General features: G+C 41.7%; 2 protein-coding genes across 6 annotated transcripts; both read right to left on the bottom strand.

The window, feature by feature from the left end:
* Positions 1–2,898: 2,898 nt before the first annotated feature.
* On the bottom strand, positions 2,899–15,248 carry tars2 (threonyl-tRNA synthetase 2, mitochondrial). Of its 2 annotated transcripts, none has more exons than XM_026370726.1 (18): positions 15,116–15,248; positions 9,678–9,853; positions 9,474–9,588; positions 9,126–9,247; positions 8,827–8,935; positions 8,464–8,528; positions 8,297–8,375; positions 7,606–7,752; positions 7,422–7,520; positions 6,711–6,880; positions 6,460–6,622; positions 5,861–5,998; positions 5,266–5,343; positions 4,173–4,273; positions 3,682–3,783; positions 3,529–3,601; positions 3,277–3,391; positions 2,899–3,157 (listed from the first exon to the last, which is right to left on the bottom strand). In XM_026370726.1, the coding sequence occupies exons 1-18, from the start codon at positions 15,167–15,169 to the stop codon at positions 3,015–3,017; spliced, it is 2,049 nt and encodes a 682-aa protein (XP_026226511.1). In that variant the 5' UTR covers positions 15,170–15,248; the 3' UTR covers positions 2,899–3,014. The 2 variants fall into 2 exon arrangements, with proteins under 2 accessions (XP_026226511.1, XP_026226510.1); XM_026370725.1 differs by lacking the exon at positions 15,116–15,248 and adding an exon at positions 11,064–11,289.
* On the bottom strand, positions 12,919–25,759 carry rprd2b (regulation of nuclear pre-mRNA domain containing 2b). Of its 4 annotated transcripts, none has more exons than XM_026370724.1 (10): positions 25,545–25,759; positions 19,841–19,970; positions 19,457–19,680; positions 19,290–19,342; positions 19,013–19,139; positions 18,691–18,866; positions 18,114–18,399; positions 17,717–17,992; positions 17,309–17,473; positions 12,919–17,213 (listed from the first exon to the last, which is right to left on the bottom strand). In XM_026370724.1, the coding sequence occupies exons 1-10, from the start codon at positions 25,738–25,740 to the stop codon at positions 15,193–15,195; spliced, it is 3,654 nt and encodes a 1,217-aa protein (XP_026226509.1). In that variant the 5' UTR covers positions 25,741–25,759; the 3' UTR covers positions 12,919–15,192. The 4 variants fall into 4 exon arrangements, with proteins under 4 accessions (XP_026226509.1, XP_026226507.1, XP_026226508.1 ...); XM_026370722.1 differs by having other exon boundaries at positions 17,309–17,476; XM_026370723.1 differs by having other exon boundaries at positions 17,717–17,995.
* Between the last annotated feature and the right edge of the window lie 137 nt (positions 25,760–25,896).

Genomic DNA, 25,896 nt, shown 5'->3' on the forward strand with positions numbered 1-25,896 from the left:
GGTGGGCTGAGGTTTTGGGGTTGAAACAGAAAGCTTTGTGAAAGTGTATTCCTCCATTTTACATTTAGAAGAAAGCCTTTTTTTTTTTATTGTTGCTCAGTAGATTACACAAGCAAATGATCTGCACACGGCCGCATTGTGTGTTTTTTGTGTTTGTGCAGCAGAGTGCAGCAGTGCTGTCATATAGTTGGATGAAACACATCTAGCCTTGGCTCACCTGTTTAACAGGGTAATCAGTCCGAATGATCTAGTGATATTCCCTCAGGTGGTCATTTACAAGCCCGTATCCAAACAGTGCCGACTTACACACACACACACACACAAACACACAAAGACACTGGAAACTGAAGGGAGGGGAAATGCACCATTACTGCAGGCATGTTAAAGAATCCAAATCAGTGTGTATGTGTGGTAAAAAGAGGTCACTGGGGGGTCTTGACCACTGGGTCCCTGTCACTGTTTGGCTTTAAGCCTCTCAGACCTCCTGTTATTGTTTTCAGTGGCTTCACTTTCTAAGGCCGCCTTGGCACTGATCACGTTTCTCTCTCTGCTCACACACTCTCTTTTATTTCTTGCCCTTACTCACTCACACACACACACACACACACACACACACACACACACACACACACACACACACACACACACATACAGAGGGGTTATTTATAACAGGGTGGAAGGGAAAGGCAGCCCGGCCTCACAGGCCCTATTTTGGGAGGTTCAGCCTTCAATCAGTCAGGCTGACAGCTTCTCTGTGATACCAGGAGAACAATGCAGAGCAGCCTGTTTATCTTTCTCTGACCAGCCAGAGAGGCTCTGCCTCCCTGCTTGGGTCACCATCACCCTGCCTCCCTTCGGGAAAAACGTGATTTCCAAGACAATAGTGATTTCAGAATGTGCCACTTTACAACCAGTCCCGGGATCCCGAAATGTTTTTTTATAGGGAGATATGTTTCTGCAGGCACTGTCATTGTTCACATGCTTTTTAATGTGGAGTAGATTTACAAACCCCCGAAGATAAGTATCCACTGATATTCTAAATAAGCAAAAGTGAATCTTTAAATAATGTTCATTAATACTCTACTACTAATACGGTACTGTTTTAACAAATGTTGTTAAAAGCTGATACTTTTCTCTGTCATACAGTAAACTGAACATCTTTGGGTTTGGACATTTTTGCAGTACAGTAAATTAAAAAGGGCCTGATGTATAAAACATCCTCATCATATTCTGAAATCCTCACATCTGCATCAATGATAAAAACGCAGAGAGAACTAAATTTCCAACACTTGAATGAGATACCTTAATGACTTCCAAGACATTGGCATTAATATATATGACAGCCAAGAAATAAAGCTGTGGGAAAACAGCGGGTCCTCTAATACATGGACAGTTCTTTATCGTTTTCCCATGCAGACTCAGTCTTTGCTCTTTTGTTACGCCACTCCAGATATCATCTATGTCTCCCTGAATGAATTCTTTAGTAAACGGGGCTTTTTTGATTGTCCCCACAGCAGCTCTCTCACTCTCCTTCTCTCTCTTTTCTTTTTTTTTTTTTTTTTGGTAAATCCCTTCAACTAAATATAATCTTTGAACTCGGAGCAGCACCAGTTAGACGAAGCAGTTCTTTGTGTGTGTTTGTACACAGAGGACAGATAGCAGGGAAGAGGGTGGAAATGCAGCGGGGAAGTGAGGAGGGTGAAGGTGCCTGATATTGTTATCTGTTAAGTCAAGATTTCAGGAGTGTTTACTGGAACTAATGGTCCGTGTCATCACTACGCAACTACTGTGCAATGTTGGCCGGTGCCCTCAGAGGTGTATTCTATCTCTAGATTTTGTGCAAAGTCTGCAACAGAAAAGTGAAGGTTTACTACAAACACCACAGAGGGTACATTTTGCAAAAATGTTCACTTCATATATTTATTATTTTCTTGATTTACACATTAATCATCTCTATCCATGTATAAACGGCTTATTCTGCCAACCACTAACCCAAAGTTACTCAGTTTACAAATACACATGGCAAATAACTCACGTCGGTCTGCGCTGTACTTGTTATTTTGGGTGCACTTATCCTTTAAAAATCATCCAGTTGTGCCTTCTGTTAACAGCTTTGCTGTAATTCTCCTTCTTAGGTCAAATTAGTGTTTTTTCTGCTCTACACAGGCTCAGTTAATGTGACAACTTCATAATCGCTGAAATATTAAATCCACAGGTTAAATTTAGTTTCAGTCGAATGTGGACTGGAGACAGTTTGATTTGACCAGAGTGCTGCAAACAGCAGGAGTTTCATTGTGAACCGGCCTCGCCTTTCTTCCTTAGCGCCCAATTATCTCGGAAAGAACTAAACACAGGATCCACTCCACCTGTGTCACCATCAGCTCTGATGGAGCGGCTGCTTTTGTCCAGCCCGCTCGGTTCATTGTGTCGAAGCCGACACCTCCTGAGCTCCCTCTCCCTCTGGGTCACTGTTGTGACTGATGTCTTTTCCATCCTGCTGCCCTCTCTAAATTAAAAAGGAAAAACTTCCAGCCCTTTTGACCTTTACCTTGACTTGGCTGTTTCCACTAAACACACATGAAAACACACAGCCCTGACACTGCTGCTCCCTTCCTATTTTAGTCAAATCCCCCTGCATGTCCTCCTTTTCTTCCACTCTTTTAAAGGTATGCCTGCTTTTCTTTTCTGATATCATGACACAGACTTACATAAGCAAGGGGGGGAGGAGGAGGGGGGATATTTAATGGATTTTAGTGAACAAATCACATCTGTAGCTGAGTAATGTTGATATTAGCCTGATTGTGATCTTAAAACAACCTGAAATCTTCCCTGTACTGTTTAGGACACAGTCTTATCTGCTAAAACGAGAACCAGGCGAACAAATGAGTGGAGAACAGGCACTTCTTATAGACTTTTATTACAAATTTCACACAAAGCTCAAGTATAACAGCTTGAACATGTAAAACAAACAGTAATTACATCAGTGACTTTATTTCCTGGACTTTTTTTTCCTATCAGAATTCATTCTCGTTGCTCCTGGAGTCTCTTAGCTGTGTGAGGGATGTCAGCAGCTCCTCCGTCGGCCTCCTCCCCAGCTGTTTGCCCCCTCTGCTCCTTACATTCACTGTTCCACTTTCGCTTTCCTTGTCCCCCACCACTGGAGACAAACAGGCAACAGAAAACACATAAGGTTACAAGTGAGTTTGAGATGTAATAAATTAAAACGCAACAACAGGCTGAATAGTTAGTGATGTTGCCTCTTTCCAGTCTTTTTACCAAATATGTAGTTGTACTGGGCCAGCTGAGCAGAGCGAATCTTCTTATTTAAGGTTGCTCCCTGATCCTCATTCAAATCAACCATGAAGCCAGCTTCATGGAACTGCTGGACCACCTTAACAGAGCAGAGAGGTGCTTCATTTCAGATTGTATCAGTGCTCACTTTAACAAGCCAATGTATAACAGCAGAGGAAAAAAAGTCACAAAGATGTCTGCAGAAGCACCACAAGGAAACCTTCATCACAGACTGACCTGCTTGGCGTATGACTCACTGTTGCCTCCCACTGGAATAACCATGATCTGCGCTGGGGACAGCCACAGTGGCCTGGATGAGGTGAAGACAGAGAGGTGACGGGCTGCACAGTATCCCTACAGCCTGATAAAAAGGTATTAATGTGTTCTCACCATTTCCCTCCAAAGTTTTCAGCCAGTATAGCGATCATTCTCTCCAGTGATCCCAGCACCGCTCTGTGGATCATCACTGGTCTGTGCAGCTGTCCGTCTTGTCTGAGACAAAGGTTAAATTGTTATTAATATTGTTTTTATGATTTTTGCATCAATGCATATTTGCTGGATAAACCACAAACAGACTTCTTGTCTAGTTATTTCATAAATGGATTTTCATTGTTTTTTTCCAGACAATGTGCTACATCTTGAAAGTACATTAATGCTGCAATATAAACTTGAAATGAGTTGTGTGTGTTCCACTTTGGAGGTTGTAGGTCTGAGGCATGAACAGGGAGTCTGTGCTACCTTAATTCAATAAAAGACAAATCTTTCATGATCAAATCAGGTCCCTGTGAAGTTAGATTACTGGTTATTGACCTTGAGTAATTTCCTGAGCACTTACAGGACAGAAGGTACAGACTCAAATCAGTGTTTTGTGAGCGACTCACCCGACGTACTGAAGGTCGAACCTGATAGGCAGCTGGAAGTCTAACTGAATTGTGGCGCACTGGTGTTGTCTGCCAATTGCGTCTTTGATTTGGATGTCGATCTGTGATGAAGCATGTGGCAGTGTGTTAGTACCAGACCTTGTTTCTCTTTTCCATCCTGGATTGACCAATCCGCGTTGGGAACTCAGAGACGCTGCTGGGGACAAGCTGCATACTTGTGGTCAGTAATGGTTACACATGGGTTTCCAAGAGAAGCTGATCTAGCTAATTGTGGCTAACACACCCTAGCGAGATGGCTTTGAGGAATGTTTGTTTGTTTCATGGAGCATGTTTGTGTGTGTCTAACCCCACCCTGTCTTGACCCACCTCCACTCCCTGTGCCTCCGCGTGAGCTTGATCATGAAATGTTTGCCTGAAGCTGATTTCCTCTTGATGTTTACTGACTTGATGAAAAATGAAAATTGCCTCAAAGAAAACCAAAGTCACTCTCAAGTTACACAACTTCTTTCCAACAAAAACACTTGAGAGCTACGTGCTGCAGAAGCTCACAGCACACCTGTACAATCTAATGCAATCCAACACAGCAGCTCTTCTACTTTTACGTTACAATCTCTCAGTCTTTGTATAAAAGAGCTTTAAAGATGGTGGTGCAGGAAAGCGCCAACAGCATCATTCAGATCTCAAACAGAAGCAACAATGATCCTGTAAGAATGAGTTCAAATGAGACCAGGGAGGTTTCTACATGCTACTTTTGTTTTGGGGGAAATGCCTATTAGACTTTTAGTACAGCAAACATGAAGCAACAGCTACAGCAAGTAGACAGCTTAAACTGCAGACTGGCTGTGACTTGTTTAATATGTAGAAAAAGTCTTGTTGTCACTGTATCAAATAACCAGTTATAAGAAAAATGTGCTGTGTACACACTCTTAGTCAGCTGCCTGTGGTATGAGAGTGTTATCAGACTTCTCATCTAACTCTCCACAGCGATAATAATGGTTGAAGTGAGTGAAGACTGGAGATGTTCTGTCTGCAGGTTCTGAGATTAACATTTTATACTTGTGTGTGTGTCCTACATGTTTGCCTTCCCACTGACCTTTGGCCCATAGAAGGCTCCGTCTCCTGGATTCAACTCCCAGCGCTCACCAAACTGCTGCAGACTCCTCTCTAACTGCTGTTAAAATACACACACACAGTAAGTTAGAAGGCGTCGTAAGCACATTAGTGTATATTATGATGGCCTTGTCGGTGCTTGGGTGTGTGTGTGTGTGTATAAGAAGTGTGGGAGCATGGAACCATAATGCTCAAATACACTCAACTGAATCAGCTTAAATTGCCGCTGTGCCCATTTAAGGAAAGGATAACTAGGGATTTAGAGATATACACTCCCCGAACAGTGAGGCCAGTTCTTTTATTTTTGCTGTAGATTGAAAACATTTGGGTTTAAAAATCAAAAGATGAAGATGAGACAAAAGATCAGCATTTCAGCTATTATTTCCAGGTGTTTATGTCTGGATCTGATTCGTTCCAGTACTCTTGGAGGGGAGTGTACATCTACCCAGCAGCTTTTCTATGGGAAAGTTCCTTACACCTTACAGTGTATACAACATTTGAACAGCTGGCTCTGTCTGGGACTACGTCCGATTTGAGCATACCACAGGATGATAAAGTGTGTGAATGTGTGGGTTTACCTGCTCAGCGTTATCCCACTGTTCAGGTTCTCCTAGACACGGCGTGGGACGTGTAGACAAGAGGCAGTGGAAGGAAAACCCAAACACTCGATACACACTCCTCACAAAGTCCAAACAAGCCACAATCTCTTCTTCCAGCTGGATAGAAAGAATAAAAAAAAAGTCAAGATAAGAACAAAAACAGCACATGATAATATAAATAATGGGCTAAACACAGCTGATATACAGGAACACAGAGTTAAGCACCAAGTATTTACTGAAAAACCCTCAACACTGCAATGACCCTAATAAGTATTTCACATGCTAGCATAGTAATGATTATCCTGTGGCTATGACTTCTATGAATTCATTCATACTTCAGTCAAAATCAGATAGAATCAGAATAACGCAGACTGCACAGTCTTACTGATGCACATATGGACGTGTAATGTTTGAACAGGACAAAGACCTTCATTCATCCAGGCCGAGGCCTCATGGAATGTCTCGGGGGTTATTTGCACAGCCCATCTAATGTTTGTAACACGGTTCCATGTGTGTCCCGTTTACAGTTTCTATCCCACTTACAGCAACTTAACAAAGCAGCTAGAAAAGGTCTGTACCTGCCCAGGTGTGCAGAAGATGTGAGCATCGTCCTGGCAGAACCTGCGAACTCGAGTGAGGCCTCCCAGCGCCCCGGAGAGCTCATTGCGATGCAGCGCCCCGAAGTCGGCCCATCGCACAGGAAGCTCCCGCCACGAGCGAACACGGTGCTCAAACATGAGGCTAAACGCGACAACGCACAGTTAGGCACTGCTAAAGCTCTGTCAGCACACTGGAGTGGAGGAGTGGGTCAGTGATTGTGTGCTTTTACCAGTGCGCAGGACAGTTCATGGGCTTGAGAGCGTAGGTCTGCGAGCCCTCTGACGTTACAGTGAACATGTTCTCACTGTAGTGATCCCAGTGTCCTGAGCGCTGCCATAATGCAGTGCTGTACAGAGTTGGGGTTACAACCTCGGTGAAGCCTCGCCTTCGATATTCACTCTATGAGAGAAGAAAGCAACATCCTGACATGAACTTTATATCTTCAGGGCACAATCCTCTTCATGTTTGAGAGACTCATGAGGTTTAGATGAATGTTACTACATTATTAAGTAAATGAACAAAACACTGAAAGGAAAATAACAAGGTAAGCAGCATTTTCTATGACATGAACAGAACTGAGCTCGTACTTGGAGTTTGCAAAATCAAATTAAGACACGTGGGGTATTTCAGTTTTTGTTGCATAAGCAGTGGTGAAGGCAGTTATCGAGTTTTAGCTCATTAAACGTGGCTGCTGCAGTGTTAAAACTATGACTGGTATGAGTGTTTTCAGTCATTAAACCGGGCTTAATCTGCAGCATGTAAATGGGAATATGAATAGAACAGTGTTAGAAACAGAGAGAAGTGTAGATACATAAAAATACACGAGAGCAGAGTTACTGAAAAAGCTGTGACAAGCTGTGCAATCAGCTGACTTGAATGAAGTCTACATCCAAATTACTGCAGGTTATTTACAAGTAATCAGTGCAGACTCTATATTCACCTTAATGAAGTCAGTGAGTGTGTTGTAGATATGAGCTCCTTTAGGTAGAAAGAAGCAACTGCCTGGACTGACGTCATTGAAGAAGAACAGCTCCTGGTCCTGTGCAAAAACGTGTACACATAAGTAATAACCAGATCATCTGGCCTCATTTGAGCCCCCTCTGTTAATTTAGATGTCATCTTACCGTCCCAATGCGTCTGTGATCCCTCCTCCTCGCGGCCTCCTGCTCCTTCTCCCACTCGTCCTTGTCCTTCTCTCCTGGAAAGGCAACACCTAACAGACGCATCAAACCTGATGACTCTGTGTGATTGGCCAGGGTCACAGACGACAGCTGGGGTGTTACAGAGAGAGAACAAAGAAACAAAGAAATGGCAAAAGAGAAAGAAGGGGTCAGCTAAAAGAGGAAGGGTGGCCCAATGAGAACGACAGCATGCCTGACGGACAGCAGCATGTTTGCAAAAGCTTAGAAGAGGAAACTAGTCTCTGACAAACATCCTGCACATATTTCCAGCCCTCTCTTCCCAGTGAAAACCCATTATGGAAACTCCCTCTCTCTCCCTGGATCAATAAAGATGAGGAAAATTCCGTTCACCCAGCATGTGTCCCACAGGCTGGACGGCGCCAAATAGGTCCAAGTAAAACATTTTTACCAATTTGACAACGATAGCTCAGCATGTGTGATATGAAATTAAAATTCCTAATGATGTGATGTCATTGATTTTTCATTTTAAAGCAGAAGTGCTATAATAAATGAAAGAGACTGGTCTAATCCTTAAGTTAATGCACATGGTGAAGATCTGAACACTTGTCAAGCAAAGATTCAAGGAGACAACAGAACTAGCACATAAAACCAGAAAGGATGCACAAACACACACCTGAAGCATCTTGAAGACCTTGAGGAGGCCAGTGTGTGGGAGGAGGGGTTCGTTACAGACCCCTATACTGTCTCCACACCTGAGTCACACAGAAAGGATGAAGCAGATTATATTTTCTGATGAGAATGTATTAGTCAGCTGTACTGGATGTGCGTAATCAAACATACCTGTATACTGTGATGTAGGGGCCATTCATCTGCTGCTCAACAAGCTGCAGTCTCAGCTTACTGTCCTACAAGAAGTAAATCCACAAAACACAGAAAATTAATATACGTGTCAGTTCAGTTTGACCGGCAGGACAGTGGTAAGGGGTATGACGTCAATAAGTGCTGTGTATTTTGTTCTATTGCTGAACATTTTCACAGGAGACACTGTGTTGGATCATTAGAGGAGATGCAAAGGTGCCAGTAATAACATCAACAATGTTTTGTTCGAAATGTCCAAGAAAGCCTGGCTCCGTGACTTGTTAACTTGGACACTAAATTAAACTAAATAATAATTCATCTTATCAGTTATACTGTGGTGCTGACCTGGAAGAGCTCTTGGACCTCTTCTATATTCAGCTCCAGCCTGGTCAGAGGACGTTTCAAGGCTGCTGCCTCCTTACATCTGTCCTCTACATCACTAAATGACAAGTTACTGTGGATAAAGACAGATTCAGGCAAAACGTTAAGAGAAGGAAAATCTGTGGCAACATGACAGGTTTGTATGGAAGACTATGAGTACGTAACAAATGAGCCATCTTCTGCACAGACATGTTAGATTCACTGTGGTATACTGTGGGATAGCCTGAGGTCCTTTGTCATGAATGTTCACATGAATGACTCACCTGTTGTCCAGTACATGGTCACAGTAAAGGCCAAGCTCTGATGCTTCTTCTCTGAACACCTCAGCACCGAATGCCCTCTCCAACACCCCAGCAAGGACACACGCTCCCGTCCTCCATGCTGCCTAAGAAAAAGTGGACGATACAGAGAAGATGATGTGTAGGGATTTAAAGGGAAATGTTACAGTCACATTTCCAATGTGTTTATGGCTATGTACATTTTTGTCAGATAGTCAGTAGGATGTTCACTAAAGTGTCTTTAGGAAGAAAAAGGTAAATAAAAAAAAACACCATTTCAAATGTTAAAATCCACATTTGACAAAACTGGGAAGAACAAGGAAAGGAAGTTACCTTTTTTCCCTCAAGTGTATCAAAACCCAGAAGTTGCAGTTCACAGTCTGCCTCTAGTGGTCGTCCAAGCTCCCACAGCTCTCCATTCACCTTGCTCACCAATGCTCCCTTCACCCTGCAATAACACATGTAATAACACTGTTGCATCAATAAACATAAAACACACACAATTCAACAAAACACTTGTGTTTATAATGTATTTACCGGACACTCTGAGCAACAAACAGAGGTGTGGTTACACCAGCTTTTCCCTTCACCGTCCTTCCATCTGCGAGTTGGATAATGAGGGGCTTTTCTGAAGCTTCAACTCTCTCCTTGCTGCATCTTTTTTCCCTCAGAGACTCAAAGACTTGCAATCGCTCAGATAAAGCTGGGGACACCTGTAATTGAACAGGAAAGATACAAGAAGGGATTAAAGGGGGTGAAAAGCAAAAGACAAATGTGACATAAATGACAGGATTTGGCTAAAGGAAAAAAGCTACTTTAATATGTACATGTGCAGCAATGCTGGGAGACGCACTATGATAGATTTATAAATAATGTGAATAAAAAGCAGCCATCATAAATGGTATGACTACATTTAATTGCGGACTCTGCCTCAGTTTCAAGTCATATTTTCAACAATAATGTTGTAGCTGACAACAGATGTGATATGCAGATGTTTCTCTCTGTAAATTTGTTCCTCACTGGTGGTTTACATTAAACACCAACCTCACTGGCAGAAGGCAGACCTGATATAAATAAAATCAAACCCTGAATCAAAACCGTATGAGCAAAAACTTAACATTAATAAGTAATCAAGGAGGAATTGAAAGCGGGGCCAATGTGTTAAGACTGCACTGTTTTAACTAGGTGTACCTAATAAACTGACCTATGAACTCACCACCTATATTGTAATGAAACAATGTGATAAAGCCTTTTCTGAGCTTAATGGCTTCACTATGGTAAAGTGATACCACATGTTTATGTTAAATTACTGTATGATAAAACATAACATTAATTAAGTAAATAAAATGTGTCCACCTTATCTGAGTTGATTTGTCTCCTCAAGTTAACTAGTAAACATTAAATACTGATGATAACGCCCCATTTTATCAAGCAGTCAGTCAAATATATTCATATCTACATTAAAGGAGAGCAGGAGGGTGGTGGGGCTATGTTTAGGTCCATGTATTAGGGCTGCAACTACTTTTCTTTTCATTTTCAATTAAATTATTTTTAGTTTATCTTCAAAAGAGTTGGAAATTGTGGAAATATTAAAATATCTTGGTTTTTCTTTTTTCCAATGAGCAATCCATAACCCAGAGATACTTAATTTACAAAGAAAACTGAAAAAAAAAAACCCTCACATTTCAAGAGCTGTAAACAATAAATTTCTGTCATTTTAAGTTGAAAAATAATTTTTGATTATGAAAATAGTTGCAGATTGGTTTCCTGTCCATCACCTGATCCGTAAAGCCACAGATCGTTTCACTGTTTTGAATCTATGCTTCATCCTAACTCCAGTGCAGCTCTACAGACTGAACACACACTGTGCTGAGGCTAATGTTAGCTTAGCTTCTGTCCTGCAGGAACAACAGACTTGCACACCTTGCTGTACCTCCTGTGCGCGAGAAGTGTCGCGCGCGCTGCCGACGGACAGATACCCAGCGTGAACAGCTGTCTCACCGCCATCCTCAACACATCTGTCTAAACACAAGCGCTCATTTCCAAACAGCCCACATTACTGTCCCCTTCCCTGCAAGCGGCCATAACACCGGAAGTACAGCGGCGGTGACGTCATGGTGAAACATGTGACGCTGGTGTAAGGCAGCGTGCGCGTCCCCGATTGTCTCCATTGGAGCGCGCTTCACACATGCAGTCGTTAAGACGGCCAGTGAGTTAAAAAAAAAAAAAAAAACCTGCAGCCGTGCACAGGTCAGGTCACAGCAGACAGGATTAAACTGCGCTAAATGTTGAACGACAAGGCGACAGGTGGTGCACAACACAAGCCCATCTTTAATCACAGCTCAGAGCAACTGCGTCTGTCGCCGACCTGCTGCTGCATCACGAAAGTCTGAACAGCAGAGTCTGCGCGGCTGCGCACTGAGCTCCCACAGTCTACAGCTGTTCCAGCTGCCGGGTTAGTAAACGGTGACGTGAACGCACCTCAGACTCTGAAACAATCTTTATCTGTAGCTCACGTAAGCGAAGTTATTACATTTAGTCATTTGACAGACGCTTTTATCCAAACCTACAAGTGAGGTACAAGGTACAAAGGCAGAGAGACTAAGTGTAAGGAGGTCTTGCCTAGGGAGCAGCCGGGGATTGAACCCACACGGAGGACGGTGATCTTAGCACTACACTGTCCAACTCCATCAGTATAAAGTTGTACAGGTGAACAGAACACCTGAGCAGTGATCACTGAATCATAACTTAAACAAATTAAGTGGAACATGGGTGTCATGGATGTTTTTAACACTTCCACCCAGGGGCTTTTTGTTTTCACACTTCTTAAATTATGGACACTAACTCGATTGGAGACTGGGTGTCCTCCACTAAAAGCCTGGAGCTACAGCACCACGGCTCGGCCACCTGGGGGAGCTGCAGGGCTTTTAGAGGGAGCGCGGCCCTTGTGTGCACTACACACTGTGCACACATGTGCATTCAAATAACTGAAAATCACTCACAAGTGATCATCATTAGTGAAATCACGCTCATCTGGAAACATCTGGATCAGTTGCTAAGGATTTTAAAAGATTTGCTTCCTAAAATATTGAGCTTGTAGTTCTGCTCAACAACAACTGCACATTTTATGTATTTGGTATTAAGTTTCTACCAATTACCTAATACCACATTAACATTTTCACTGTCAGATGTAGAGTATTGGAGAATAGTGCATGCTGTAAACTAGAATCAGACACTAAATATCCAGTGTAGCTGCAGGGCTGCACCAACATGTGCTAAAAACTGTCCCACCCTTACGTGATATTACATATGAATACATTTTTGTCAAAGTGTGGTTATCGTGTACATAAACCTGGACAGAGATCACTTAATAATGTTACTCTGTAAAGGTCTGTGACTTGATTATGGCTGCTTCAGTGGTTCTTTGAAAGAGGAAAAAGGTTAAAGAAAACAGCAAATCAACTCTTTAAGATTTACACCAACTACTTACAGTGGTGCAACATTATCACAGATGTATTAAATGTAAGAGAAGATAAAATCCGTGACAAAAATCAGTCTGTCTAATAAGTGTAAATAAAAATATGTATGCATATTTTCACTGTGACAAGTAACTGCTGCAGAATGTGTGCATGTTCATCACACCAGAAAGGACTGGACACTCAAACACCAGTGATATAGCATCATTGATGAGAACAGCAGTAAAAGCAATTAAACTTATCAAATATACACAAACCATCTAGTTTGTCATTTGCAGACTAATAAGTCAAACAAAGGTGTCTTAAGGTCAAGATGAAACAAAGATGTTATTTACAGGGAGAAAAAGCTGAACTTGGTGCTCAGAGAGCATGAAGATGTTTATAACGTCTAACTTTCTGTGAACACAGCAAAGTGATTTAAGTTGAGAATTAGCTGTTTGAAAGTGATTCTGCAGAGACAACAGATACAGTTTACAGACTAGTGTAACATTCAATAAAACATCAGAACTCGCATAATGTGCTGACACTGTAGTGACAAATATGCTCTGGTACATTTTTACATTTTAGCTCGACTTGTAAATGAGGACAGGAGGTAACACACTCCATGATCAGACAAGCGTTAAGAAACATGAGGCTTTGACAGAAACACTGAGCCTGCACCCCTCACATCAGCATATGACAGAGGGCAGATGGAGGATTATTCATTGACACTTTTCCTTTTATCCCCATACATGTAGAGAGGTGCAGAAATGTTTCTGGACAAAGTGATATGACAACTGGGGTTTGAGGGCGAAAGCATGAAGTTAGCAAAACAATAAAACAAAGAAAAGGGGCCAAATCAACTTGAATATTTAAACAGCTCAAATGCTATTACATACACCCCCCCCCGATACTATTTGTGGTTGGTGCTGCAAATGGAAAATTACCAACTCTGTCTATTAGAAAAACACAACGCAGAAATTAAAAGCGGTAAATGTTACTGAAATACGAACATGACAGCAGCTAAGTAGGTAAATGAAAATAATTTCTCTGAAAACAGACAATACACCTGTACAGCGCAGAGAAATTAGAACAGCGCAACTGAAATGATTGATCGTGACCAAATAAAATACCTCCCCCCCAGTTGAATTGAAACTCTGAATTTTATTCAAGTCAGTACATGGTGAAGCCTAGCAAGACTGTGGTTCAAACTGAAAGGCCTCCCTCCACCTGCATCCACTACTGAGCATCTTCACGACTCAGTCTAATGTGAAGCGGAAATAAAAATAGATAATTGTCTTCACCCTCCTCTTCTGCGTGGTGCTTTCAAAAGGAAGACAGAAAGGTGAGACAGATACTTCAGAGAAATTCTTCTGGTGCTAAAGCTTATCCGAGGGCTCAATCACAGTAAAGACGGATGAGTGAGTGACGATCAAAGTCCTCTTTAACAGAAAGAAAAGCTTGAAGGGGAAAAAAATGCTGCATCATCTCAGTTTTTATATTTACAAGCTCAGAAATATACAGTGTGAGGGACAAAAGGGGGGAAAAGGTTGAGCAAGAGAAGAATATTATTTACAGCAAGTTCTCCGGAAATATGAACAAGTGTTAAACCTCGGCTGCAACACAAATCTCATCACTTCAAATGAGAAATACTATATTAAGACACTCAGCACACACATTCATTCACTCATGGAAGAAGAGATCACTTTGAAACCTAAGTTCAAACTGTTTGAAGGAATAGTTTGACATTTTGGGTAATGCAGTAATTAGCTTTCATGCTGAGAGATAGATAACACATGTGGAACTGGGGATCGCTTGTCATAAATACTGGAAACAGGGGCAGACTGTGAGCCCGGCTCTGTCTAAAGGGAACAGAATTAACCTCTTTTGTGGCTTGGAGCAGACCTTTTATTGCAGAGTCACGACAAAGTCACAGTTCCCAGCGACAAGCTGTCACACATAATACCCCTTAAAACCACAACTTGCTATTTTTTACCTTTCGACAGAGTCCAGCTACCACTTCCCTGTTTCCAGTCTTTATGTTAAGCCTGCAGCAAACTGTAGCTTCACATTTACTGGACAAATGTGAGAGTGATGTCTTTTTATGTACATTTAGGCAAGAAAGCAAATCACTAATTTCTCAAAATGTGTTTTTTTTGTATGCCTCTCTGTTTTGCTCTTTCTCATGTAAAGTAACCCAACAATGACAAAGGTAGACAAAGTCTAAATAAAGTTTAATTTCAGCTTTAACTGCCTGTTTTCCTCCTATGGTTACATCAGCCTCATCAGACCTAATGAAACTTTCATCTACTGTGTATGGAGAGATGGAAAAAGGGACAGAGTGAGGACTGTTACTCCACACTGTGCACTACGTATCTGATAACCTCTGAGCTATAGTGTAGGTGTAAGATGACTGACTTGTTATGTAGCTGAAGCATGGATTTAATCCGCTATTTACAGATGACTCCAGGTAGTTTTAATTCAAGCTAGTTAACAGAGTAAAGATATCTGGGCTCATACCAGCAGGGCTAACACACACACTGCGCTGCTAGATGTGTGGCTTGCACTTCTCATTTAGCTTGTCACAGGTCATCATCTCAGTAGCGTGGGGGCAGGAAAGGTCTCTTCTGCGTATGATGGAAGGGACTGCCTGTGAATGGAGGACCGGGCCGCTTGCCCCCACGAAACCCCCCCATGTGGACATCTTGGTTATGCTGCTGAGAAGGGGTGCGGCCTCGCAGCAGAGGTCTCTGTGGGATGGGGACTGAGAGGATCGGTGGTCGAGGGTTGGGCAAGTTGAGGAGAGAAACGGGGTTAGGGGTTTGATGACGAGGCTGTGCTGGAGGACTAGTAGGGGGTTTCTGGAGAGGAGGGGCACTTGACTGAGCAGCTAGGCGAGCTGGGGCAGCGTCAACTGCAGGAGAATTAGGCGTGGAGGGAGAGGGTGTGGAGGATGTGGGAGAGGGACTGGGAGATGGTAGAGGTAGATTCTGAGGCTCCTTCACTCTGCCCAATAAAGGTGGAGGAACACCAGGGGTACCTGGGCGGTGGAGTGGGGGTGCATGGCGAGGGACAAAAGGCTCTTTTACTGTGCCAGGACGGGGGAGCTTAGGGGGTTCTCCTAGCAATGATGTCATGAGGGGTGGGGGACCCAATTTGTTTCCTCTGGGCCCCATTCCACCTCGCTCTGCACCTTCAGGTCTGATTGGAGGAGGAAGAGATAGGGGACGGTCAACAGGGACCAACACTCCCCCCACCATGACGGCAGAAGGCACAGCGGGATGGGTAGGTGGAGGGGAAAGACGCTGCGGTACAGGAGGTGGAGGGGGTCGGGGAATTGGTGGAGGAGTGCTGAAGAAAGGGGATGTAGGAGGAGGGTGCTGGTGGAGGTGTGGTGGAGGAGGGGTCTGGAGGTTCTCTGTGTGGTAGGGCATTTGGAACTGAGACTGTGGTGGAGGATGTGGGTGAGGATGGGACAGAGAAGGGTGAAGATGTGGAAGGAGGAGATGTGGGGGAGGAGGTGGCATGGAGGGGGTCATGTCCTCAGCCCCTCCCTGACCAATGAGAGGAGGGGGGACGTTGTGGGGAGAGGGAGGCTGCGCTTCCATGTATTCCTCCTCTTCATACCACATCGCTCCCCCTGGTCGACCACCAGCTCCCCCCCCCCGTCGAGAGCCACGGCCAATCATGCGAATGCTCTCTACCGTCTTGATGCGCTCCCCAAGTGGGCGGTTAGAGTAACCGAGAGTTTCGATGGGAGCCCCCTCAGTGCAGGGTGACACGAGCGTCTCAATCCGATGATATTGGCCCTCTTTCCCATCTCCAGCTGGAGATTCCTGACCTTTGCCCTTGTCCTCTCTTTTTCCGCTCAGACTTCCATCATCTGAGCCGGTGCTTGCTTTACGTGAGCCTGAGGAAAGTCTCCGGTCCCCCATCACTCTGTTGTTACCCATCATTCTTAACTGGCTGTGTTGACCGTCTTTCTTACTCTTCATGTCGTTACTGGGGGAAGAGGAGACCTGCCTCCTCACATTCTTTACTTCATCGTCCTTTAATTTAGTGCTGCTCTTTTTCCCAGCTCCGTACCGGGAGGAGGAAGAAGAGCCCAGAAAGTCTCCATCGCTGTTGCTTCCTGACGGGGTGATCACAGCATCCCAGGGTTCGCTGCGGTAGGCTGTGGGTGAGAGGTTGTGACCAGATGACCCTAGAGATTCTGGCATGCTGCCAGGCGTGTCCATTATCTCATCCTGGGTCGGAGTGCCCGCTGCTTCGTCTCTCACTGGGGTTCCATCCACCCCATCGGGACTGACATCACCTAAAGCAAGACTGAAACCTGGATTACCCTGCAAGAAACTGTTGATTTTTGATTCTAGACTAGGGGGAGAAACAGACAGAGCTGAGGGACGAGGAGGGGGTGGGGGAGGAGGCGACAGCGGCCTCTCCTTCTCCCAGTCTCTGGTCCTCCCGGGTGTGTCTCGTTTGAGGTTGTTCCCCAGAATGGCGGCCGTTTTTGGGGTGGTTGGGGTGACCGGGGTTTTAACTGCTGATGATTCTGGGGAGGTTCTGGTGGGAGCACTGGCGTTGGTGTTTGTCACACTTTGGAGAAGAGAAGACAAACCTGACGCACAATGGAAACAAAAGGAAATAAGCACATTAGTGGCTCTTAAAGGGGACATTTCGTATTAAAATGCAAGCTGTGCATGTGTCTCTTACCTGGTGTATTTGTTTTAGACAAAGCACTGAGTATGCGTTCAGGTGTGATATCAACACGTGACAGAATACTGGCTAGGGCAGGGCTCGAATGGGTCACTTTGGTGGCTGCCGATTGGCTAGAGGGGACAGAGGGTGTCCCAGGAGATGGTCGAGGCGAAGGACTCGCTGCTGAGAAGTCAGAGAGATGGAATCAAAAGAGACATCATACACGTATAAAAAAAAAAAAAAAAAGATATCCACCAAGTCTTGCCAGGAGACACACTTACGTTTAATATACAGATTCTATGATGGAGAAAAACGATTTTAGGCCTGCCTGGTAACAAATCTGTAGCTCCCTGTATTTCAAGTGATAACAGAATCTGTGATAATTGAATTATTACAACGTTTTCCCTAATACCCCAAACACACCAGTAGTCTTCATGGCGGATGTGAGGGAGCTGAGAATGGAGCTGATCTTTCCCAGGTCCACCTTTGCCAGACTGACTCCCAGTGGGGTGGTTGGAGCACTCTGAGCAGTAGCAGAGGTGGGAGTCACAGGGGTGGCTGTGGCGGCAGCAGCGGCGACAGCAGCAGCAGCAGCAGCGTTGTTCTTAGGAGTTTTTGTCGGTGTGGTTGGAAGCTTTGATGCTGCATCTGACTTGTTAGTCTTTGTAACAGCTGTGAAAGTCTTGTCTTTCTTGTCCTCTGCTAGTAAGAACATTTTAAAAGAGATTATACATGTTTAAATGTGAATTACAAGCTGCAGCTGGGCTACACAATCTGATGTTCACCAATCTATATGCAACAAAACCTTGCAGTAGCTAACCTCCTCCTGTAGCAGCATCAGCCTCTTCCTCAGACATATCCATGTCCTCCATATCTCTGTTGTCAATTGGTATTTCTCCTTCATCCATGGCCTTGCCGTCCAGCTCTGGATCCACCTGGGCCCTGCTTGCCCCCATTGCCAGGAAAGGTGAATCAGAGCCAGTGGGGGAGGGGGCATCTTCAGAAGGTGAGGGGATGGGAGAGTCCTCAGGTCCAGGTAAAGTTGACTTGAGGGAATCCAGCTTCCTTTTTAGACTGGCCACACGGTTTGCAAAGGCATTGTACGCCTGAGGATGTTGACAGAAAAAGAGAAGAAACAGAATTAATCTGGAGATAAAGAACATAACAATGGAAACTTATCTAACGTATCTATTGTAACATTCAAAGCAACACAGAAATGATACAGTATGTAAGTAAATGTTTGGTTCAGTTGTCAATGAATTTTCTTTATGGACTAGTGAAACAAATTCATGCAACATCAATTAATCCCTAAAACATCTTTATGGATTCAGATTTTGCCACAGCACCCTCTAAGCATTAGCAGGGAAATTAATATAATGTCATTTGTCAACACTCACGTTGGCCACAATCTTAACCTCCTTGTACTGCATCTCATAGAAAATGTCTGCATTTCCCAAAGCTTCCAGCAGGGGTGGCCCTGTTTTCAACTCTTTCTCTAAGAAGCTGACAAACTCCTGCAGCTTCAGACTGCCATCCTCAAAGTCCTTAGCAAACTTGTTCCCTCCTGCCTTATCTGCAATAGGAGACGATTGACACAAAGGAAAATTTTAAAAACAAGGTTTAGTGTGGTCACAATAAGCTAAAACAAAATGCAAACTTTTATCGTAGACATGGCATAAAGTCTGTAACAATGCAGAAATAAGCCGAGTAACATCTGACCTTTAAGCCTCTTGAGGGCCTCTGTGCTGCAGACGTCCACCCTGAGAGCTGCCAGCTGCTTCTCTCTGAACTCCTCTTCTGCAACTGCTCGCTTGTGTCTGGACAACTGTTCAATGAGTGACTGTGGCTGGAAAAATAAAGAGGAGTGCACATGAAAAAAGGCAATTAGATGTTAGATCATTGACAGAATTGTTCTGATTTTCTCTGAATTGTTCTCTCTTTTGTAATGAACCATGCAAGACAGAGCTATTAACCATTAAAAACAATAATGACTTACTGTGAACTCCGCTACAATCTTGGATTTGAGGGCAGCTTTCGTGTTGGACGAAGCTGGAGAATAAAAGTAAAACTAAACTTAATATTTACACTTTATTTTGCATTTTGAGATAATTTGAAATTTGCCTTTGTGACACTGTAGTATTGAAATTTTAGTTCCAGACTCACCATTTGCAGGTGGTGTCTCCTTCTCTTTCTCCTTCTCCTTTTCCTTTTCTTTCAGCTTCTCCTTTTCCTTTTCTTTTTCCTTTTCCTTTTCCTTTTGCTTCTCTCGCTCCTTTTCCTTTTTGCTCAGGCTGGCTTTTAACTGGGCGATGACCTCTTCAGGATACACACTCCTCTCCTCCCAAATTGTAAAGATCCTCTCCACTGACTTGCGAACCTTTCCATCTCTGGCAACAGAAAATAAGAACACGACATGGCACATCTCAGTGCTAGCAGAGAGGGAAGGCAGGTTTATTTTCTTTAACAGTAATAGCCGTGCAAATTAAAAAAACAATATATTTCACAATGGCCTGGTGCTAAAGGTGAATTCCAACAGTGGGTACTCACTTGATGAGCTGGGCAGCGTTGGGAAGAACGTCTGCAAAGGCTGAACGAAAGACGATCGCATTCTTCCTTTTGCAGTTTTGTATCACATCATTGGCAAGGTAGAAAAGATTCAAGCGGTGATTGTTGTCAGCTGAAAAACAGAACAAGAAGGAAAGATAAATATAATATTGTATTATTAGGGTGTAGAATGTAAATTAGTTATAGACCCAGGCATCAAAGTTCATCATACAGTGCAAACACTACTCCATATTTTAATGACTTACAACTCCAGGGCAGATTTTAGAACTGGTACTGAAACTATTTCCATAGTTTAACAACAAATACACTTTTAACAAATAGACGAGCTGCTCTACAACCTCAAGTGGCATGTTACAGATCCTGACTAATAAAGCTGATGGGCTGACTTTAAGAGCTTGTTTTGGTTTCTAATACATGTAACGGTGTATCTTATAAAGAAACTAGTAATGGCAAACTCACAGTTTAAGATTATTGAGAATCCCTAACAACATTTCATTTACCACCAGAGGGCAGTGACCATGTTTTTTTTTTTTTTTTAACTCTACAATGTCCTGCTTTTTGCATTCTTTCCTGACTGAACCTTAAAAAATGGTGGACAATTTGAAAAATGAATCCAGCACTTACTGGATATTTTATGATGTATATGCACCATCACATACACGCTGTGCCAAAACTTTACATACACGCTCAAACCCAGTGTCTCATATATATTTTGGGAACTGCACAGCACACGTCTGTGCTTTTGTCAGTATGTGATGCAGCACAGAGTTTGCCCTTCTGTCATTAGTTAAAAGGGGGCGTCTCAGTGCTCAGATACCTTGTGAAGGGAATATCTCTGCACCACTGTCAGTGCTGCTCTGAGTCTGTGTCACAGGAGGCTTCGACAGCACCATGACACATTAAGATAAGTTATGGAGCATATCTCTACTAAAAATACTTGAAAAATACTACTTACTGAAGCATTATACTGACAACTGCTTTTCTTGGCATGTTTCAGCCATAGATTTAAAATTTGTTTCCATGGTGACATAACCTGAGTATTAGTCAAGCATTTCCATTTCCAAAAAGAAATACAATATTGGCAAGAGCACAATAATTTTCACTGCTTCTTAAAATAGATTATTCAGTGCTCTGCTTTTACCAGGCAGAGTTCGATTACAGCCAGCGAGCTGAATTTTTGTAAAAATTTTTTTGCTTTCAGGTAGAAAACTATCTTACAAATACAAAATAGTAAAATCTCTCATTTGCACATATTTGCATCTCAGTTAGTTTAAAAGACTCAAGATTATTTCTCAACAAAAGCAAACCAATTTTATAGTATGAACAAACTAAGTACATATATTGTATGTTGAATTCTAGATGAATCTAACATTCAACATATAATGATGAGGTCAATGTTCAAACAACAGCTTCGTAAGAAGTGCTCACACAACATACTTAGAACATAGATCCTTTAAGAGTTCTGCAGAATTTTAAAATAAATTTAATCTTTTTTTTATAACCACAAGAAGCAGAGTCCACAACAACACTGGTCTAGTAATGGCTCAGACTAAATAATAATAGCAGCAGGATTTGTGCACACACCCTTTTTAGAATCTACACTGCCTAGAACAACAAATGATAGAGACAAAATGCATGAGACATATTAATATTTCCACTAAAACACCCTAATGGAACAACATTACAATTTGGATAGAAAAGATGTTTCAAAAACCCAAAAAAGATTCCTACAACCTAACTCTGTACACTCAAAAAGAAAGAAATATTCAGGGAAACAGCACAATTCTGAGAATTACAAGAAGTATTACAATATTCAAAATGCCAAATCACTTGACATCTCACTTGCTGATGTCCAGTATACAGAGGTATGACTATTTCTTAAAGAGTTACACATTGTGGGCAGCTCATCTTCTCAGTGGAATAATACAATCTGCTGTTCATAAATCAAAACATTGCATTATACAACAATGTGCATGTATGTTGTATAATGTTGCATATTGTAGCTTTATGTAGTTAGAAAGTGAAGGACCTCCACACCAGTAACAGCACTTAGCTAAGACGGGAACATAACATATTATTAGAATATTAATCCAACAGGTTCATCTACGAAGCAATGATACCGATACAACAACTAGGACTGGAAAACTTCTCCTGAACACAAACATGACTTCACAAATGGCATGCTGGCACTGAGACTCAAAGAAGCACAGCAAGTATGGATTGATTCAAAACACTCCTCCAGACAGAGAGCTTTCTTGTGTCTTCTCTCAACTGTGTTGACATTCACAGATCATAAATCCCAAATCTGAACTAAAATGACACCATTTACCAAAATTAATAAAAAAATATCTGTCTGTAGGAGAAAAAAGTTTCTGGAAACTGGCTGAAATGAATTGAACTCATTAAAATATATTGAGACAAGAGCAAACATGTCACAGCTAACAGCGGGAAATAAATGATGATGAGTAGACTGCCTCCTGGTTAGTTGCTCTCCATCAAATAAAACAATGGCTCGGTGAACATACAACAGTTCATCGTGTGGCATCAGCAAAATCTTTTACTATCCTCCATTCCACGCTCACTGTTATTCTGTTATCAGTCAGAGATTAAATAAATGGCCAATAAATGAATCATTTAAATCTTCAAACTTTTATTATTAATTAAACCTAATCTAATGTTTTTTTTAATATGAAATATCAGGAAGTTTCTTTATTACAGAAACACTATGAAAATATTTTTCCTGGTGTTTAATTTAATGACACAGTTGCAAGAAGAGTTAGTAATGATGCCTAATTTAAATAATTTCTATGGATTAAATTTTTTTAAATTTCTTTTAACATGCAAGTTGTTTAACTTAGAGTATTGTACTTCTGAGTTAACATTTCCATACTAAAAATAATTAATTTAGCTTTCATACAAATTAATATTCTTTTGTTATGATCATATAAAACTGACCTCGATTCCCAGCAACCAAAATTATTATCTGGTAACAAATATCAAGCACATAAGCGCAAATAACACAACAAATAGGTTAAAAGTATTACAGTTTCTAGGTTCAGTGAATGATAATGGAACCTTAAACCGTAAACACAAATTCAACTATGTACCAACTGGCTTTTCTTTCCAAAACGAGTGGGAACTAAACTTTTCCTAATGCTGAAAAGTGATCAATAAATACCAGACATAGGCACTCAAATCTCATGAAAACAGACTTATGAACTGATACAAAACATGTCAGCAATTCTCCACAGACTTGACTCACACTCATGGATAATAACTGATGAATATTAAGAGTCTTTCAAAGGCAGGTAAAGGCAACAAAGATTTCTATAGGGGGAAAGCATTTGTTTTTAAAACCCTAACTGGTGTTAGTCTAATTGTCTTTGCAACATATGTATTCAGGGTAACATGTTTAACTTTACTGCCCTCTGTGAGGGACTTCTTGCTCATAACAGTACTTTTTATGGTTACATACTAAACTAAAAGCCTAATAAAAGTCAAATGATGCAGTTTTGATCTTGTTACCGATTATATTGTACCATGTGTTAAAAAACTGCTAGGTCACAGGTTAGTGAAAATGTTTTCCATAGGAGCGCAGAGGTATTGTATGAGGTTTCTATGAATCATTTTTGTTAATACACTGGATGAAAAGTCAATGCAGTCTCTGCAGTTGGAATAATAATAATAATTTATATTTTATCATATGAAGTCACAAACATCTCTGGTAAAGATGAGATTCAAGCAGACGAAAAAACATTAAGAATTACAGAACTAAAAAAACAGTCCTGCATATAACATGAACAACAAAACAGCATGTGGTTTCTGAATGCTTTCATCATCTCTACCCATAAAAATCAAAATTTTAGACTTTATAGAACATAAAGCACATGGCCACTTAGGGATATGCACAACTAAAAAAATCCTGAGAACAAAACAAATTAGCCGGACTGAAACCTGGGTGTTTCACTACCAGCCAGCAAACAACACATGTTCACGTCAAGCTTTCAGCATCTAACTATGTGTAACATGGGCACCCAACTTCACATAAGTATATGCGTGTGTGTAACACCATAGCACAAAAAGCATAATGACAACCTTTAAAGTTTGACTTTTGTCAAGTGTTAACATGAAAGTCAATCCTTGACCAAAAAAACTAAACAAAGATCACCGATGTGGAAACATTATCTAGAGCAATTCTTTCTGTCATACTACTAAAAACACTGATAACATTGCCACAGCTCTAACCTCTGATTCCAGCTAGTCTACTAATGAAGATGCACCTTTTACCACCATTTTCAGTATTAGGTGGTGCATGCCAGATTCACAAAAACTCATTAGTCATAGCTTTATGTAGGAAATTTATAAACTGATATTTGACCCGGAGCAGGCTTAAAAGTGCAGGGATATAATTATAATTGCAAGAATTTGTAGGCTATCTGACTAGTTGATCATTAAAAAATAGAAAAAAATAACATAATCATATTATTAACAATATAATAAACATAAGGAGAGAGTGCAACCAGTGGCACTAATTTACAAGACATTACTCTGTATGTTTTCTTCTGTGACAACAGTTTGTTACTGTTATCAAAATGTACTTAAGAAAGAAAAAAAGAAAAAAAGACAGGTATGCAGTTTTAAAAATTAAAAAATTCTAATTTAAATTGCATTACTTCTTACATATTAGGTCTCATCTTAATCTATAATAAATTATGTTTTTACAATTGTGATTTAATGAGTATGTGTAAGGTTAAAGCATGTGTAATAATGAAATAAATGTAGTAGAAGTACAATATCTACCTACAATGTTATATTACTCTATCTGAAGATGATCATAAGTATAAAATGTAAATATAATTTGAATACTCGTCAATCTCGTCGCTTAATATCAGTAGTAGAAAGTACCCACTATTGATTGTTACTTACAGTGGTATTTATTTATTGATTTGCAGATAACTTGTCTGGCTGAGCTCAGATTAATGTTTTGGATATTTTTTAGTTTCAATTCTGAATGTAATTCACAAAATCTCTGATTATTTAGATACAAGCTGCTAAACTTTGCTTATCAAGAACATTTTTTTAATTCTGAAAGTTGCTTTTATCCATAACATCTTTTTCACACACACTATTTTTTAAATTTGTGATCAGATGTTCAGCTCTGACTTGAAGCCCCTTCACCACACAGGTCGTCCATGCATGTCACACTCCAACCACAGCTATACCCTGGTCGGGACTGTCTCCATCCATCCAGGCGTGGGGGGACAGTCCCGAGCCAGGCTAAACAACAGATCAAGGAGTGCAGAACAGTCCAGTGGAGAGCATGGCGCTTTATATTATGGCAATTCTCCTTGAAAAAGCCTAAACTATCCAGACCGTAAACCCCGAGAGGCCCAACTGTAAACACAGCTAGGAGTTAGTCCGTCACTAGCAGCGCAACGTTAGCTTAGCTGGTATTAGCAGCTAGCGTTCATTTTAAGTGGTGAAAACGCTAGCCTTTCATTTGCAAAATGCAATCGATTAGAGATTAAACAGTTCTTGTTAGTAAACAAACATTGTTTTGTATTGCACTGAACCGCCCCGCACTTCACAAAACTATAAGTAACTGTAGCAGAGTTTAATAAGCTATGTGAATTAGCTAAAGTAAGCTAGCTAGCGGGTTAGCTTTAGCGGCAAACTAGCTACTCACATTTCTTGAGCCACTTCATCCAGTAGCGAACTATAAGGCCGTGGTGCTTCTTGTTCTCAATGCACCAAGACGAAAGCCCTTGAATTGACTCCATAGTGTTGGATATTCCTTGAAACCTTCGGTCCAAAGACGCTTCTAGTGCAGCGTTGGAGCTGCGGGCTCCGTGGCCACTTGCAGCCCCAGAACCGGCCGCCATCTTTCCAGCTCTGTGTGCTGATCGCTCGCTGATAATGGGGATGAAAGGCTAACGTAACGAAAACGACTGGGGGCAAAACACGCCCCCATCATCTCAATTTAATATCCGGTCACATTTATCAAACTCCAACACAACACAGACACATAATAAAAGCAC

This window comes from Anabas testudineus, chromosome 16 (assembly GCF_900324465.2).
Source record: "Anabas testudineus chromosome 16, fAnaTes1.2, whole genome shotgun sequence".
Lineage (NCBI taxonomy): Eukaryota > Metazoa > Chordata > Actinopteri > Anabantiformes > Anabantidae > Anabas > Anabas testudineus.

Bases quoted from the DNA above. Each gene is read 5' to 3' on its own strand.
- tars2 (XM_026370725.1), bottom strand. From the start codon at position 11,147: ATGGCGGTGAGACAGCTGTTCACGCTGGGTATCTGTCCGTCGGCAGCG. The intron at 5,999-6,459 runs GTACAGACCTTT...CTTTCTATCCAG, and splicing joins TCTTCTGCACACCTGGGCAG to CTGGAAGAAGAGATTGTGGC. The intron at 4,274-5,265 runs GTCAGTGGGAAG...GCTTCATCACAG, and splicing joins GAGCCTTCTATGGGCCAAAG to ATCGACATCCAAATCAAAGA.
- rprd2b (XM_026370721.1), bottom strand. From the start codon at position 25,740: ATGGCGGCCGGTTCTGGGGCTGCAAGTGGCCACGGAGCCCGCAGCTCC. The intron at 17,477-17,716 runs GTGTGTTTGGGG...CTGACTTCTCAG, and splicing joins ATCCGCCATGAAGACTACTG to CAGCGAGTCCTTCGCCTCGA. The intron at 17,214-17,308 runs GTAAGAGACACA...ATTGTGCGTCAG, and splicing joins GTCTAAAACAAATACACCAG to GTTTGTCTTCTCTTCTCCAA.